Raw genomic sequence first — 19,091 nt, forward strand, 5'->3', positions numbered from 1 at the left:
TGAGAGCCCATGAAAAACACTCATATGTTTTGTTGTTTTTTTTGTTGCCCCCCCCCCCACCATTTTCTTTTTTTTTACGAAGCAATGCGTTCAAAGGTTCTGCCATTTTGGCACATTAGGCAATGAAATCTTTATAGTAGGGAATTATCACGAGATACCTCTGTAAGCGTTTGACACTGCGAGGGAGTGGGTGCTGCGTTCTTGTGCGCAGCTTGTTCACATTCGGGCGGAGCGTGCCGCTATATATCTACAACAAAGCTGATTACAAGCGAGGACAGCTGAAGTTTATCTGGATGAATCGTAAGGCCAACCTGGCGCATTCGTTCAAGTCTGACACGAAGGTGCACGAGATTCTCCTCGAATGTTCCTGAAAATACAACTACGTCATCCATGTACGCCATCGCAAACTCGTACTTCCCGTCACGGAGGGCAACGTTTATTAGTCACTGAAAGCTTGCGGGAGAGTTGAACAAGCCAAGGTGAAGGCGGGCGAATTAAGACAACTCCCTGTGGCAAATGAATGCAGACTTCTGTACATCAGCCGGATGAACTTCCATGTGGAGAAATCCCCGGCTCCGGTCGAAAGTTGCGAAAACAGTTGTGTTTTAGAGCGTAAATTACCGAGGAAATAGTAGGAAACGAATAACTGTCTCTGACTGGCACTTCGTTTACGCACGTGTAATCAACGCAAAGACCTGCTGTGCCGTCCTTTAAACCAAGGATCACCGGCGAAGCTTTGAATCAAGGATCACCACGCCTGTGTCGATCATTTCCGTCAGCGCCGCATCAAGAAGTTCCCGCTTGTGAGCACTTATGGCTCTCGCATTTAACCTCCGCGGGATGAGCACGCATCCTTGGTTTCGATTCAGTGCCGTTGGAGATCGGGGTTCCCAGGTCTTTCTGTGAACATCGGCGAGAAGGGCTCCAGCAGGGGCTGGAGATAATTCTTCTGCGAGCTGCTACCGGTACACTCATCCACCGCCCTGTTGACTTTGTCAGGGGGAAGAAGAATCTGTCCGTAAAATTCAACGGAATTGTGTCCCGTGGATCATGGGTACTGATACTTCCGGCATATACACAAACCGTTGCCTGCGATTCTTGCTGTGGAAAGAGATTCGCGATCTCACGGCACATGCAGCAGGTAGTACAAGTACCGACGCTACCTGCAAGTTTACACCTGCTGTCCGGAAAAAAGTTTTTTTTTCCTTTTGCAAACCTCGAATATCGAATCTCCAATAAGTGATGTCTTAGCACGAGTGTCGAGGAGCGCGGCGATTGGAACGCCGAGCACAGTAACTGTCATAAGTGGCTCCATTGTCTTAGTTGGGGATTCGGTTCAACGTACCGCGGGCACGGGTATTACCGACTTTCTTGCTCGGGTGTTGTTGCAGTCGGGGCCCGGGGGCGCTGGCAAGGGACCCTAGGCGATTTGCCTTCCGCGGCAGCCATCTTTGATGTTGCGAAGTCGAGACCATCTTTGGCCCCTGAAGTCCTGCCCGGGCCTGGCCTCCCCCCGCCGTTCCACTTGAAGGGAACTGCGTTAGAATTAAACGCAGAAACAGACGTGCCGCTCGCATCATTACCGATGCGGGCCTCAAAGGGCATCCCGCCATCCGCCTCAACGACGGACGCGCCGATTACCTGATGACCACGACCATGCCGGGCGGGCTTCCGAAGATACCCCGCAAAAGAAGACACAACAGGAGTCTCATAACCATGACAGGGCGGGGCACGGCCACCGGAGGTGACCGCTGAAGCGGACCCAACGGGTATGTCAAGACTGGTAGTGACTTGACCAGGCCTACCTGGGGATAACAACGAGGGACCCTCCGGGCTTCTCATGACCGTGATTGCGGTTGACCAGTCGAAGTAATAGAATGAATAGTTTAATGAAGGAGCCGTTAACCTGGCCACCTGGTGCAGCACTCAACGTCATGGCAGTCTGCGAGAGGAATTACACGGGGTCTGCATGAGTACCGAAGTACCGCTCGCATCTCGAGTCCTAGACGTAAGCTGTCGAATGTGACCAAATACTACTAAGGGCTTTGAGCACATTGAGTCGTTTTTGAATGACGCCCGACATAAAGCCAATCGTTGTAAGTCATTCGACGGAAGCTCAAGAGACTGAGGAAGCGACTGAAACTGTACAAGACACACGGCGACTCAAAACACGGAGGAGTTATTACCCTGCTGTGTTCAATACAAGAAGATTCTCCCGCGGCATAGCTCTTGTCCACGCTTGCCGACGGTCACCGTATTGGGGAAACTCAAACACATGGATTTTTTCGGTGTTTTTGTAGTTGCCGCGACATCCCGTGGGCGCAAAATGTTTTCGGCATGCCGATCCACCGAATAAACACGCCCGCGCGTACGTTTTAATACAAGGAAGGGCAGATGGGTCAGTCGACGGGTGGAGAAAAACAAAAAAAAAAATTGCCAACAGCTCCGACGGCCGCTCCCAATCTGAAGAGAAAAGGATGCGCAGTCAGCGGGTTTGCGGCGCGCCGCGCGCCACCTCCGCCACCACCGCCACCGTAGACAAACCAACCGCTGGGCGAGCGGGACACGCCGACGGGAGCGCCGGTAGCATCGAAGGCCACAGCCGCCTGCCGCCAAGGCCATGAACCGTACCGTCCGCCATATGTGCATGCTCACTCGCAAGCGCTGAGGCGCTGAGGGGGGGGGACCGATGGCGCCGCCCGTTTCTTATTAAGCCTCTGTCGTCTGGCGCTTTGTTTGGTGGACTATCTCGTTGCCTTTAAATTTTCTCTGCATCACCGATATTCGGACCCCCTGCGAAGACGTTCTCACTGCAGCATCTGCCTTCGATGACCAATTGGTTGTTTCAGCTGTTATTAGGGCAGCCGTCTCAATGGAAACATCAGCTGGCGACTTATATTTTTTCCAAATTAGCAGCCGTCAATTTGTGCTTCCTGTGCGGCGTCCGTCCACCGGCCATAGTGGCGACACTGGCTTGCATGCCTTCCTTGGTCGCCGTTTTCTCCGCCGCCGTGGCCGAAAGCATGGTAAGGTCGTCTACATTTGTTGCCTCCATATCCTCGTGGTCCATCATCGGTATGTTTGCAGTTTACATCATGGGCCTTTTAATCTTGTTCGTGTGGCTTGGCACGTAGTCCTCTTCTACATGTCCATCCTCTCGGCGCTCCCGGCACCGGGGTGTCTTACATTGACGGGCTTTGTGTTCCAGCTGCTAACAGCGGAGACCAAGAGGCGGTCAAGCCGCCACAAAAAAAAAGAACCCAGTAGCCGGTGACTGTCACCTTGTGCGGCAGGCGACTACATCGTAAAGAATGAGCTTCGTTATCCTGGTCGAAGTCTCGATCTCGTAATCTCCACACGGCACCCATAACACTTGCCTTTGAATTTACTGAAGCCTGGCGAAGGGCTGGAAGGCGCCGCTCCCCTTTTGGTCGTTCATGTATCTTGGCCACCCATGGAATCGAAGCGATGCCTCGGTCACGTTGGGGTCCGGGATCACGCAATCTCTCACCTTAAAATCTCTCTCCGTGGAAAGTCAGACAGTCACACGACGACGCATTCTTCCGCGTGAACACCCACGCGTGGTTGAGATAGAATGCGCCAAGTTCCGCCACGTTCTTAATTTCAAAAGCGGCGGTTAGAAAGTCCCCACGTCGCCTATCTGGTAGAGTTTTGCCTTGGGGTGTGCATAAAGGAACGCGGCCGTTCTCAGTCGCTTGCCGGAAGAGAGAGCCTGGAGGGTCATCCGGCTATCTTTCCTCTCCAAGTGACTGGTTTCAGCCGACGCCACCGCGCTGTTCTAATTCATGTTTCTGGGTTTGTCCCATAGGAGCTCGGTAAACACCTAACCGTCACACACAAGTGCGTGCGCGCTTGTCTGTTTAAACATGTATCTTCACTTCCTGAAACAACTGTTTAAATGTCTCCTTAACAAATATAAACCATCGTTCATGAAATAACGTTTTTCATACAGTATGAAACTTAAGATATAAAAAAGACACTGACAATTTTTTTAGCATCAAAGTAAATATACCTAAAAATATAAATGCATTTCGAAACCCATCCCTAAGGTGAATTTATTTAAAGAAAAATGAAAACTATAGGTAGAAACAACTATTTTTTTCCGCCTCGTTAGCTTTGAAAGGAGAATTATTTTTTTTATTTTTACTGAGACGGTTAGTTATGACCACGGATAACAATATTAACTTGCTGAATCACGCGTCCTTGTTTGGTCGGAAGTTCTCAATAGAATCCCACATCATACAGTGAACTGGGTAAACCACTGTGAAGGTTGAGCGACTACGTCTGAATGGAACGTTCTGGTACGATTGGAGGCGTTATTCGAATGAGGTTTTTTTAACCTTTTGATAAAAGGCGGCAGCTTGGTTTCTATTGTACCCAGAAAGCGCAAAACCACAAAATTTGAATTAACTCGCTTTCCAAACGCACGCGGCATGATTGAAAGGAATGCGGACATTTTGTGCAATCTTCCAAGCCCTGGGAATTCTCTCTACATGCCAGAAAACATTGTCGTGCATCTGGTGAACTCTCGTGAATGTTATGTCAGCGCAACGGTGTCAAGTTTTATCGTAACGCTGTTATGCTGGATTCGCCATAACCAAATATGAAATAAGCTTAAGCGTCTGTCCTTAGTTTATCAGTATAAGGTAACATTTTAGCGAAGGCAGTAAGCGCAATCAAATCTTTCTGATTGCGGCTCGTCTCAGCGGGTGGGTAATCGCGCCTGCCACATCTGCGCGTTTGGACCTGTCTATACGTTTCATGTCACATCAAGGTTTTTGAACTGTTAAACGTATTCCTCGGTCGAGTAATAACGCTTCGGTGACTCAAGAAAGAGACTCTTCAATACAGTTAAATTGTATAAAACGCTGTTCTCATGTTTATTTAACAGCAACACAAACAAAGAATATTTCTTGATCATCTTTGGGCTAACAGCTAGGAGCGTGATGACAAGTTGTGCTGCAGACAGACATGGATTTTATTTATTTGGTTTAGTAATCTTGGGCAGTCTCCCGTCGCCGTTTATTTAGGCAAAAGCGCGCAGCTGACCCAGCTGCCTTGAATTTATAAATTTACATCGCCCAGCTACCCGTAAAAACATGCACGGATCACATCTATTACGTCTAGCGGTTTTTTAATGAAGCGGCAGCCGCCACATGAAGTTCTCCTTTTGTTCCGGTCTGGGTTGAATACGCAATGTTTGATTGCTGATTTTTTTCGGTTTGATAAACATACTTGGTTTGTTCCGGTTTTGCACATATTTATTATTTCATTTGTGGATTTGGATATGGTTTGACACCCTGTTCTTCAAGCTCGAAAGCAATTTACATTAAACAATCATTTGCTTAACCTCTTAGTTTACTTCGCCCTCCACTCAATTTACGGTGATTTATCTTTTAATATATTAATTATAAGGTAGCGGGCACGCCCTCATTTAACTTGACAGGAAAACGCAGTATTCGCGTTCAGTTCCTCCTTTCAAAAAATTATGGATGACCCAAGTATCGCTTCCAAGAATTATTTCTCATACTTCGGTAAAAAACTAAATGTTACGCCCCATATTATTCTGTAATCATGAGGCACTTATCCTGGGTTGTTGGAAATATATTGCAGTGATTACACACAAATCTTGCATCATTCTTTGGTGTTATTCCGTAGACGATCCGATGAAGTCATTACCCTTCGTGAACATATATCTCGGAACCAACAACTTTTGTGTACATAATTATTCTTTTTTCATGATTATTTACACCTGATAAACAGTTGTCTACATTTTAGACACAGAAGTGCTAAGCTGCTTGGTGCAACGGAGAAAAACAAAAGGCCCAAAATATACAGTCAAATAGACCCTCTTTTATGGGGAATGCGAAGAAAACCTAATATTACAACTTTATGGTATTGGATAGTATATGCCAAAGTTTTGTGAATAGCTTAACTAATCCGAAATACATTGGGCAATTTTTATGGGCCCTGTTTTCAGCGTATTTCGGCCAGTGATAATTACTAGTTAATAAAAAATTAAGGAGGAAATTTAGGGAATATCGACTAAAGCAAGAAGGCTTCGAATTAGTCATTGTTGGTCCAGCCTGCTATAGTCCGAAGGCGACGGTCTGCGACTGATCATACATAGTCCGCAAGTTACGATCGATGGAGAGTGGAACTTAGTAGTATACTATAGTACGCTACTAAGTAACCACTCATACTTAGCATACTTTTTCCGCAGGCGACCATCGGTGGTGTGTGGTACATAGGCCAGCATAGCTATTCCGCCGGCGATCGTCGGTACGCGCAACTGGCTCCCAAATAACGAAGCATATAACCGCCCGTGAACTCACGGCATCACGGGTTGATAGTAGCGAGGGTTCCGTACGTTACCGGTAAATACCAATGAACCCCGAAAGCTTTCCCGCAAGACAGTGTCATAAAAATCGGCGAAAACCGCAAAACCCCAAATTATTGCTGTCATTGAAAAAGAAAAGAAAAAAGCTCAACTTCACTGGAAGAAATATTTTATCCAGAGCTTTATTATATGTTCATTCAAAACGCAGCCCCGAAATGAACGTCTGTAAGGCTGTCTCTTTCTTCGGAACCCTATACCTTATATCCTGTCTTTCTGTTATCGGTGCCGGGACATTTGCAGAGTATTCGGGTTTCGGGTTCGTTTCCTGGAGGTAGGGAATTATTATGCCCCTATTATAATTTGGACAAAAAAGCCCCGATGAACCCTGATTTAGAGTGTGATGCTACAGATTTATACAAAAACATCGGATCTGTGAAACAACAACCGGAAAAACACCCTAGCACCCGCATCCCAATAACAATAAACCCCGAAAACGCGGAACTCTAATCATAAGGTACCAAGGGAATCTTAGTGATGTACCAACTAACTCAAATTGCCACTTTACAACAGCTTATTTCTTGTGCAATTAGCCCTTGTTTTGTCATCACTGCTCTTCCTTTTATTATTCCGGGCATTCTGGTAAGCCTCGCGGCCCAATACTTCTCCTGTGCAAGGGTAGCCTCTTGGCACTTCAGACAGGGTGCTTGTCCACAATAATTACTTGACCTGGTGAGACTTTTGGCACCCTCGACGGTACACTTCAAGAAAATATGCAGTCCTACGCTCGGAGTACTGCCGACAAGCCTGGTTCCTTAAAGATTGTTTGTGGACGGTGTGTGCCGCACAAAAGGGCGCCCCACGGAGGGACCGACTGTCCTTCTTTGATTTGAACGGGTCAGTGCGAGAGGTAGCCGAGTTTTTTGTGGCAGCAAATTCGATGGAAGTTGCCAATAAGTAGTTTTTCCTCCCTTGGGAGTACACAAACATCGCCTACAATAGGCAAGGTCCTCAGCCTTGGTCCCAAATTTCTGCACGCCGCCGACTCTCCAGCCTCCTCAGCTTCTGAAGTTATCTCGAAGTGAGTCCAGCAGAGTGGATGAAGGCTTTACACCACAATGTGTTTGGGAATGTGTAGATGCTCTTTGCAGCATGCCAGCCCGCACCACACGTCTTCATGATCCCCATCCAGTGGTCAGATTTGCATTGAACAATCAGGTACGCATACCACAACCAGACAAGGCAGGACTCTTTGTGCTCATTTCTGAAGGAATGTTCCAAGACAGGGCTAATGCGGCTGAGAACAAGAACTTTCGCCCAGAGCCTGCTTCCCTCAAAGAGTCCAAACGTAGGGCAGTGGACCTCTGTTCTACGATGCGTTGCCTCAGCTGGCCGCCAACATCAAGAAAGCGGAATGGTTGCACCTCCAGGTATTATTCTTTGCCAAGACACAGAATAAGGCCTGCCCATTCCAGGCTATTGTCACGGAGCGAGATATTTTAGCGCCAAGTGGCTGCCTACCTCCAAAAGCACCTCTCCAGCTTAAGCCTCTGTGATCCATTCCTGTTCCGCAATTCTAAAGCAGTGGTGCAGTCACTACGGTTAGAGAAATATGGCCATTATGAGATTGTTAGTGTGGATGTTCAAGATCTCTTTTATTCCATCCCCCCATCCACCTCTGTTTGCCGCGGTTCAATCGTGTATTAAATGTAACGGCGAGCTCGTATTCCGTAATGCAACCGGCATCTCCAAGGAGAACTTCCTAGAGCTCTTAATTTTCTATCTGAAGTTTACGTACATCGGATGGAGGGACGACCTTTACCTCCAAAAGTCTGGTGTATGTATTGGGTCGTACGTTGCCCCTGTTCTCGGTGACATCTTCGTGTACAGGTTCCATCAAAGTATCCATGATTCCCTCAGTTCACTGCCTTTACGAAAAGAGTTTCGATATGTTGACGACCTTTTGATTGTGCACGAGACGGGGTGGAAGGTGATGTTGTATATCACGTAGTCGAGACCTTCGTTGAGTTTTGTTGGGGAGTAATGTATACGTTCGAGAAACCCAAGGATGGGACCCTGCAATTTTTAGATTTATCGCTATCGGCCCACACAAATCACCTATGCTGGTCGTACTCTCCCCGGTCAAAAAAGACCATTGTGCCCTGCACATCCTCCCACTCTAAGATCGTAAAAAGGGGCTTAGCCATGTCCATTCTAGGCTCGGCATTGGAAAAATCGTGTTTTCATAACGTAAAGGCCAGTTGTTCCTCTAAACTTAAACGCCTTCAGGCATACGGTTAGCCTCACGCAGTTGTAATAGAGGACATGGTGTCATTGCTGAAGAAGGATAAAAGGGATGGTAGGCAGCAGGAAAAATATACAAAAGAAGCGTCCAGTCGTAGACCCGTACCTGAATACATTGTCTCACAATTTAAAGTAAATCGTAAACAGGTATGATCTCAACGCGAAGCTTTCCCCTCCCCCCCTCCCCCACCCAAAGGTTAGCCAAGATTTGAGCAAATGTGGGCTACATCCTTGACAATTGTTCACGAGCCGAATGCCAAAAGAAGCACAAGAACATGTTTTTTACCTGCACGGACGGTGTAGTCTACAAGATCCCTCTGACGTGTGGCAGATGCTACATAGGCGAGACTGAACGATGCCTCAACGACCGGATAGAGAACATTTCTATCCACTTCAATCCACAGTAGGAGGACACCTGCCTACACACTGTCGGCCCTGCCAGTGCACAGCGACTTTTGGTGAAACAACTGTCCTTGGGAGATTTCAAGACAGGACTACTCATGAGATCCACGAGGCCTTTCAAATTCAGAAAGGAAAGGACACCAATGGGTCAGTCATCCGTCTCTGTAACTGAGTGCTAAGGAGGTGTCTTCTTTGGACAACGCCTATTCGCAGTAACTTTGGCCGGCCAGGCGTGGAAGTGTCATTTTCTACTTTTTTCTCTCTTCCCCTTTCTTTAGTTCTCTTTTTTTATTTTTTTTATTCTTTTTCAATCATGTACATGTTTTCTTCCCTTTCTTTTTCTCTTATATTTTCTTCACTTCACGTGGGGTTCTATTTTCGTGGCTTCTTTTACCTCCTTTTCCCCTCTTTATAAATAAATTAGTTGGGAGTCAGCGCTCTTTCGTTCTACTACTTTTCACTTCCTCCGATGTTTTGTGCGCTGTTTTATCTTAGTACCAAGGGATAGAGCAGGTCGCATGTAGCGTCACTACTTCAGACAACAGTCAATAGATACCGTAAAGAGCACGATAAACCTCCTCCCTTCGCTATTACTTCAGTTACAATAAGACGTGTCATGAAAACCAAGAGCACAAATAAGTTTGGGACCTACACGCACCCACAAAAAAGGCAGAACGCATAAAAAACTTCTCATCAAAGAATGCCCATGGGACACTGCACTCCTGAAAAAGATTAAACTTGCCTTGATATTTGATGAACCCGGAAAGCACGAGTGTGTGTTTTGAGTGCAGCGCGTCCTAATCCACCCATAGCTTCCGGTAACCAAACATTACAAATTATAACGTGACGCTAATGCACGAATAAAATATTCTGTGTTCCCTGGATTTGCTAGATTGAACAAAGGAAATTTACATTTTTTTAAAGAAAATTGGGAAATATAAGGGTGGGAAGCGTTTTATCAGACAGTTAGTATGTAAATATTTGTGACTGTAACGTAAGTAATTAAATAATAGAATTATTAACGTGTATGACCCGAATGATAATAAAAATAGAAAAGTGTCTCTTGAGAGTATTCTGCCTTACTTAGAATGTGAAAGAAAGTTGTACTGTTGGGTGACTTCAATTGCGTTTACGAAGCGACTGTTAGGGCCATCAATATTGAGCAGTACGATAGTTACGCAAACTATTTAAAACAAATGACATCATGTTTTGTATTCATGATGTGTCGAACAATCAAAGAGCCAGTGCAAGTTTGCGCTTTACATATTTCCATTCGACGAGTGATTCTCACCTTGACAGAATTTACGTGTCGATCGAAATATTGACTGGGCATGAGAAATACGATATGCTTTCTTTTTTATAACGCTTTAGTTTCCTTTTGTATTGGTGGGCAACTTAAAAAGTACAAGCTTTACTGGGATGTGTGAAAGTTTAAAAACAGCATTCTGGAGGATGAGGTTAACGATGAAACAGTACACAAACTGATCAGTATGACACAGGGGGGCGATGGAAGCGCACCTGAAAAATTAAACAATATTCAAAATGTTCGTTAAAACTTCGACCGTTCGAGCGCTCCAGTGGGTTAGTTTACTGGAAGAAAATCGACGATAACTTCTTTCTGGAAGATTTTGAGACAGCCCGGATATTCGAATGCAAATATCGGGGAAGGTTAGTGAAGGTCATTAGGTTAGTAAAGAACAATATTGCCACGAATGACAAATGATGAGGCGGCGAATAACTGAAGAAACTAAACGTTTAATGGGCCGAACTTGTGCCAAAACAAAAACAGAGAAAGGCTATCGTCGCAGGCGTCGATGTCGGCGAAACGGCAGGATCGAGCGCTTGGGCGAGACTGGCTTTGGCGCGCCACGCGAAGCCCCTTATGTACACCTGTGGGCTTCTGGAATAATTGGCGTAGAAACTTCGACGCGTGGAACATTCGGACCTACAATAAGCAACAATGTTCTTGAATTCACCAAAACATTAAAATGAAAGAATAAAAAAAATACGAGTATCTCCCTGTAATCGAACCCTGGCTCTTCGCGCGGGAGGCAAGCACGACAACCGCTAGTCCACGGCCGCGCTGCCTACCTGGCCAGCTACGCGCGCGGCAATATCACGTACAGAAATCATAGAAATATAGACCGTTTCCGCGTGACGATTGTCGTGGTAAAATAATACGTAGTTCGGTTGCCCGACGAAACCAAGAGTAAACTTTTTATGCATAACAACAATAAAAAAAATTAAAGCCGCTTACAACTCCCTGTAACGCCCAATTAGAGCGCAGCTCTTGAGGAGGAGGAGGGAAGGGTACTGAGGGTCACGTGTTATCGGGGGGAGGGGTGGTCACGTGACCTTGGAGGGGTCACATGACCCCCTCGCCAAGGTCACGTGGGGGTCACGTGACCTGGGGGTGTCACGTGACCTGGGGGTGTCACCTGACCTGAAAAGAAATTTTTCCGCTAGATTTAGCGGAAAAATGTTTCCGCTAGATTTAGCGGGGAAATTTTTCCGCTGGATTTAGTGGGGAAATTTTTCCGCTAGATTTAGCAGGTAAATTATTCCTCTAGATTTAGCGGGGAAATTTTTCCGCTAGATATAGCGGTGAAATTATTCCGCTAGATTTAGCGGGGAAATTTTTCCGCTAGATTTAGCGTGGAACTTATTCCGCTAGATTTAGCGGGACAATTTTTCCGCTATATTTAGAGGGGAAATTTTTCCGCTAGATTTAGCGGGGAAATTTTTCCGCTAAATCTAGCGGGGAAATTTTTCCGCTAGATTTAGCGGGGAAATGTTTCCGCTAAATCTAGCGGGGAAATTTTTCCACTAGATTTAGCGGGGAAATTTTTCCGCTAGATTTAGCGGGGAAATTTTTCCGCCAGATTTATCGGGGAAATTTTTCCGCTAAATTTAGCGGGGAAATTTTTCCGCTAGATTAGCGGGGAAATCTTTCCACTAGACTTAGCGGGGAAATTTTTCCGCTAAATTTAGCGGTGAAATTTTCCCGCTAGATTTAGCGGGGAAATTTTCCCGCTAGATTTAGCGGGGAAATTTACCCATAATGCACCGCGCGGTTACGCCGACGGCGACGGCGACGGCAACGCCGACGCCGCTCAAGCCGGAAACGGGCGCCTAAGAGCTGCGCTCTAAAACGCATAGCCATCGAAAAAGTATAACTATTGGCACAAACCCATAGATATCTTGCGCCTTTTCATCGGCAAATAAAGTGATTTGCTGCATCGTCCCAACTCAGCTACATCAAAAGTAAACATGATGGCCACCACAAAAAACAAAGTCTATAGAGCTGACTTTCCACGCACTTGTGCCGAAAGATATACTTTCGATGAGCGTCCCACTAGAAAGCATTAAGGTCTCAGTCTCGACATGTAAAGGAAAGAAAACTTGAAACAGAAAAACAGAATGCATTGTTCATTCGAGTAGCGTTTACGAAGTCATTTAGAGAGCATCCTTTGAATGCTACACAAATCTCTTCCAGGGTAAGGGATATGAGAATGTCGCAAAGCTTCAATAGTATCTGGCGGTTTTGCGTATTCTTCATGACGAGATAAAGGAGAGGCTAAAAGGACCACTAGGCGTGGCCGAAATTTCACCCGCAACCGATAATTTTCCGACTAAACGGTCTCCATGACCTAAGGATTTGACTGCGGAAATATATTAGAATTGCGGAAACGTCATGGTTGGGTTCCTTCATCCAGTGGCACTTAAAGCACGCAAAACAAACTACCAACCTCATTTATAAATAAAAGCGTACTGTGCTAATCCCAAGTGTCGGTGATGATTAAAAGCTACAAAACTATAAAGACCTATCGACCAATAGAGGTCAGTAAAGTGGATCATATAGAATTGATTCAAATTTTCGGCAGAATATTACAGAAATTATTTGTGAAATAATCGGCGAGTACCAGACCTTATCCACTAAGGAAGGTGTACTGTAACAAACATTTACTTCGCAAAATGTATATTAGATTTGTGTGAATAGTATCTGGGTCAGGTGGGAATTGCTTCAGACCATTAACTTTAATAATAACTTTAACAATAACTTTATTTATTTCCATCGATCATGATGGGTGCACCAAAAAGAAAAAGAAAAAGCTGCCGTAGGCAGCTTGACTTGTTCTCGGGCCCTTGACACTGCTCAAGCACAAGCATGCGGATAATTTGCCAAAGACGACTTATACAGTAGGATCATCTCACGCACAGTGTATTGTATAAAACAAAACATTTAATCGCCTACCACACTTTCCTCAATCTCACCTTCAATCGCGTACAAATCTCTGTGCGGTATAAAATAGTAAAACGTGTAAACATGGGCGAATTTATGATGTGTTCTGTTCAAGTACCAGAGACCGGATGTACCACCCAGATTAACGGACGTACAACAGCGCGCAATAATGTACTGTTTGCCGTTGAACAAGCCTCCGCGATGTCACCTCTATTGTCTAGAATTTATAAAGAGGCTTTTTGTGAAAATGCTCTTAAGAAGAATATATAGACGTATCCAAGCTCCAAAGTAGAGAGAGATCAAACTGGTCGCGTATTCAGACGTCGAAGCCTTAGTTTATAAGGATTAGGCAAGCATTTCAGAAGTGGCGGAGAAACTGAAATCATTTAATGAGCTATCAAGTGCGGCTGTCAAATGGGAAAACTGTTGTCGCCTTTGCCATAGAACGTGGGCTATGAAACCTGATATGTGCAATGGTACCACTTTTACGCCAACGCAAACTGAATATCCGGGAGTTCCGTCGCTGCGCAGTAGAGGACCAAATGTTTAGTGATCCACGGTTGTCCGTAAATATGGAGGAGGTACGTTTTCTCAATATTTTGGCGCGCTACTGCTTGTAGCGTTCTTTTAAATGTTGGGTCTTGTGATATGCTTTAAGTCGTAACGTGCACCACTGTGAATTTACAAAAGCTGCAGCGGGACTTTGCTGTTTTTATCTGGAGCTCGGGATGGGAAAGAAGTTGCTGCGCCACCCTATCTTATATCATCAGAAAAGGAGGGCCTTTTTTGCATGTTTTTTTATCATACGCACACCATCTTGGAGCACGCGGAGCGAAATCTCGCGCTGCAGAACCTAAGAGTCGTCGGGTCAATCTCCACCCCTACCCGCTTCGATATGGATGAGCATCGTACCGGTGCGCGGTCGTGCTTCACTACTGCGTGGCGCACGTTAAATACCCCAGACTAGCGGTTATACTCCGCTGGCCAGATTTATCTTCTAGAGCTGAGACACCAGAAGACCATTGAGGCTGACTAACTTCCGGCTGTATAAACATACTCACCATTATTATTATTATTTTGATCAAACCACCCCCTTTCTGCGCGCTGTAATCCAAACCAGGTTGCCAGTAGAGAGTTTTTCTTTCGTTGTCTCTTCGTGATGGTGTAAGCAAAGCAGGATAGGTAGCCTTCTTCGCGAACTAATTGATGTATTTTATATTCTTGTCTGTGCGTTTTTGTCTGGTGTATTTCTCAAGCGCCAAATAAAAGTGGTTAACTCGAGACCTTATTAAAACCGTGTTTCTTTTTCCGGGGTACCGTTCAGCGTTGCATGTCTGCTCAGGGCATGACGTTATATTACGTGATAAAAATATGTTAATTCCACTTGCTCTACCTACATCCTTCTTTAAACTACACACGGGTATGTTTCCTGCGAAAACTTCCTTTATAGAAGAAATATATGAACGCTGTGGGGCGTCCACTGTATTCTTATGCTAGACACCTTAAGCCCTGAAACGCATATATTTAAAATGCAGGGACGCATTTTTTTTTCTGGGATGTCCTCAAGCAAACTACTAAACAATCAACCTTCCGACGTCACCACACGGAATTAGGTTCTTTCCCGTAGGAAAACACGTTGGAACCTTTATTGAATATTTCATAATCCTGGGCCTCCATGTCATATTTCTTAGTAGATGGCCGTACCTATTCCTGAAGTAGATGCGCTACACGAGAGGCTGTATTTTACTGAAACTGCAGGCAGTGTAATAAGTGCATATGCGGCCTTATTTCGCCCACATGAATAGGTACACCGTTTGGGCAGCCTTGAACTTTTTGGAGAAAGAAAAATATCTTCATGTGCGCGTTGTTTGTCGCGAATATAACTTTATCATTTAAAGCGTTTGATACTTTTGTAAAAAGAAAAAAAAGAAAACTTTTTAGGCGGGTTTGGATTTCGGCCGATGGGCGCAATCAGACGGAGGATAATTGTGAAGGTGTACTGTAACCGAGATTTAGGTTGCACGATCGTAAATGTTCAAGTGTTATTGGCAAAACTGACCCAACCTAGTATCAAGTCTGCGCAACGCGTACCGTGGAACAAAATGAGTCAGCGCATTAGATAACAACCGAACGCAAATGTGAGAACCAGCCTTAAGACCATGTCAGTCGCATATTACTGCAAGGGTAACTGCACTCTCTTATTTGAATAGCCGTCAAGTAGCGTCCAGAAAGTGTCAATTTAATGCAGCAACCAAGGCCTTTCAGTTGACCGCCACTGTTTCAGTTTCTTTCCCCGAGCAGTCAAAGTTTACGATCCCCCAAGAAACACCAGATGGACATGGTTCAACGTATCTTTATTACAAAGTGTTCTTTAAGCATTACAGATTTGTTTCGAAAATAACCGCAAAACCTACACTTATGCGGTTTGCGCAGGTGAGTAATACGGCTAGGGGGACATATCATAGGGGGAAAATCGTAGTGATCAGTCGGTTAGTTAAGCAAAATTTGTTAATTACCTTCTGTAATTAGTCAATTTTAATTAGACTCCACTTAGAAACTTGCCGACCATCATCGTAACTAACTAAATCAACTCTTTTTAGAAGGGTATAACGCAGGGGCAGCATATGGCGTTCCATAAAAACGCTCCATTTGCACGCATTTCTAGGTTTTGGTTTCTTATTGGAGCGCATCTCCGCGCCGCGTTCCTGCTCTCCAGTGGCTGCGACGCACAACACACGTGCGCCCAACTTCCCTCCATCGTACAAGGGAGGCGAGGGAGTGGCTTCGCGCTGCGACCACCGGGGAGCAGGACCGCGGGCGCAGGGATGCGCTCCAATAAGAAACCGGAACCTAGAAACGCGTTTATATCAAGCGCTTTTTCAAAACGCCGTAAAATGCTGCCCCTGTCTTATTTCTTCCTAAAAAGAGTTGATTTAGTGGTTTCCGATGATGATCAGTAAGTTTCTGACTGGAACCTTATGTCTAATTTCACGCTTTAAAAAGTTAAGTAACAAATTATACTTAATTAGAGGACTGAATGTAACGATTAGCTCCCCCCCCCCCCCCCCCCCGTATGTCCCCCTGGTAGTATAACTCATCTGCACATAGAGCGTAAATGTAGCTTTCACAGCTTTTTTTAAAACAAATTTGTAAATTAAAAAAAAAAAAAAACACCCTCTATTTCTTTTTACATCTCACTAAGATGGTCGCTGAAATATGTTTTGTCTCGGAGACTTGGCAAAAAAACTTAAACAAACCTGCGTTTTTTTTTCTTTCGCTTAGGTCTCGCATACCTTAACGGACTCTGCACAGAAAAATCCCGTTTCGGTATAGTGGAAGATTCCGCTCATACGTACTTCATGGTTTCCACCGCTGCCCACGAAATGGGACACATGTAAGTCTTTTTGCAAGATTATCTTAGAGTTCTGTTCACTGGTAAAGAATTCTTAAAAGCAGAGTTTTGTGAATGATGCATAAGAACAATTATTAACTAAGAATAAAAAGTAGTATTTTTATATTAATTTTTTATCTACTTGTTTTTTATATGAAATTGAGTATTGCAGAACCCACATTTAGGTTAATTGAAACGGTATGTCGGTATGTAGAAACTTCCCTACCGGACGAATTTAATGCTCCGGTTAGTCCCATAGTCGATATTGATATAAGACAGACTCCTATGAATACAATTTAAAGATCATGTAGTTATATGTGTGCTTACCGATAATAAATACGTCAAGACAATCATTTTTATCTAATAAACTATTCTACATACAATATTTCACGAGTTTTTATATATATATAAAAATATAACATTCATAATATATTCAATCAAAATATCGCCACATAAAAATAATAGCCAAAACAAAATGTACTATATGAGCCAGCTGAAGGCACATCATGGTAGACAATCAAAACGAAACGTCAAAATAAAAATTAACTTAGAGCGGGTTGATAAAGATAATTTGAAAAAACGCTGAATAAAACAAGTAGGAACAAGGACGAACAGTAGAGCTAGTTCTTTAAGCAAGCAACAGACATTTAATGATGCCACCATCATTGCCGTAAGCCCTTCTATACCCTGTCCCATGAAAAGCCTCGAAAAGGAAAAAACGATCCTTCAGAAAAAAAAAAAAAAGAAAACCTTGAGAAATGAGAGTCTGTTAAGGCAGATGAGAAAAAGAAGAATGTAAGCGAACTGCTCAGTTATCAGAAGAGAAAGAAAAGGAATCAGAACGGAAATATTTAGAAATGTTACTTGAAAACGAGAATGTCAATGAATTAGATGCGAATACACTAAAGGAAAAAAACATAGAGGATGGGGAAAAAAGACAGAATTTTTTTTTTATTTAGCCATGGGGAACGTCAACAAGAATATTTCTACACCTTTATCATCACTGAGAGACTGAAGTCAAACTCTTAAAACCAAAAATAGCCAGATTACTAATACCTCGTCATGATACTTGTGCTTTTTAGAACTCTTAAATTTATAGTAAATTTCACTTTCCTTCACCAATTGCCTTTCTTTCCCCCTTCCAGAACGTTGAAATCTTTAGGGATGATTATTATTATTTGTGTATTTTACCTTGTAGCTACGTGAAAGAAGTTGTATTTTCGTCCCCATTCTCTATGTTTTTATCCTTTCATGTATTCGTAGAAATAAAAAAAAAATAAAAAAAACTAAGAAGAAAAGGGCGGGAATACTTTACACCTGGCACATAAGGTTTATTTCTGTCTTGGATAACCATAGAGAAGGCGAAGCAAGCGTCAAATTATCACGGGCCATCCTACAGGATTAAATTATTTATCTTCCCAAGTCTGTCCTTGTATTTCCCGACATCTTCGGCTCATAGTTCGAACAAATGCGCCTCTGGTCCACAATTGGCTGAAGAGTGCCACTGGATACTCATTTTACTTGGAGAAAGTGGTCTCTGAGACGAGTGTTGATGCATCTGCCAGTAGTGCTGGGGCCACCATTCTGATCGTGTTAATGGCTATAGACCATTTCCGTTGTTTACAAACATACACTGCTGCTTACGTTCCAAGCGACTTCCGGTTGCTCCGTCTTTTCCAAGCCTGTCGACCTTGCTCGCGTTATCACTGCAAGGAAGCGTAACTTCTAACCGGACAACAAAGTCGGAGAATATTTAACCAGGGACTTCGGCTGTGCAATTTAACATATCGGAGGACGCAAGTTGGTATAGAAGAATATTCAAAAACTTTTACCAGATCTCACGCCTCTGCATTTGATCTTTTTGGCATTTTTTTGGAGAACTGGCGGTTTAACGTTTCATCGACATTTCGAGCAGTGGCTCTAAGGTAGGCTTTGATCATTCTTTTTGTAAACCGGAAGTGCTCCTTGACGTCAAAGACTGGAGCACCGCCTGGTGGCGTCTGCCACGAAAAGGCTCCATACACCAATGCGCGGTGTTGACGTCACGGCGCTGCGGTGGCACTGCTCTTGGCAGCGCGCATGCGCAGACGCTCCACTTCACGCGAGTCTGGTTTCTACGCACGCGCAGTGCCCACACCTCGCGCGGACTTGTTCGGAAACAACGGGTCGGCCTACACGCGTCGTGTGTTTCTCCCCTCTTTGTACCCTCTGTCTTGGTGTTTAGAAACGTTCAAATTTAACCATGTCGCCTGCTTCAGTACGTTGTCACCATTCCAATATTTACGAGCACTCAACCCAGCGTGCGAACTCCTCAGCCCAGTACGCGCATATTCGTAGCTTGGGAATGCGAGCGAATCACGCGCAAACCCACAAACACTGAAAAGGGAACCGGC

The 19,091-nt window shown here is 44.5% G+C and overlaps 1 protein-coding gene across 1 annotated transcript in view; it reads left to right on the plus strand.

Moving 5' to 3' along the window:
• The window catches only part of LOC115320756 (zinc metalloproteinase/disintegrin-like), a 110,452-nt gene that overhangs the window by 44,524 nt on the left and 46,837 nt on the right, over positions 1 to 19,091 (plus strand). Inside the window, 1 exon segment of the mRNA XM_040210337.1 lies at positions 16,590 to 16,701. Within this exon segment, the coding sequence (XP_040066271.1) occupies positions 16,590 to 16,701 (112 nt within the window).

Source organism: Ixodes scapularis, unplaced genomic scaffold (assembly GCF_016920785.2).
Source record: "Ixodes scapularis isolate PalLabHiFi unplaced genomic scaffold, ASM1692078v2 PGA_scaffold19__2_contigs__length_565841, whole genome shotgun sequence".
In the NCBI taxonomy this organism is placed as follows: domain Eukaryota; kingdom Metazoa; phylum Arthropoda; class Arachnida; order Ixodida; family Ixodidae; genus Ixodes; species Ixodes scapularis.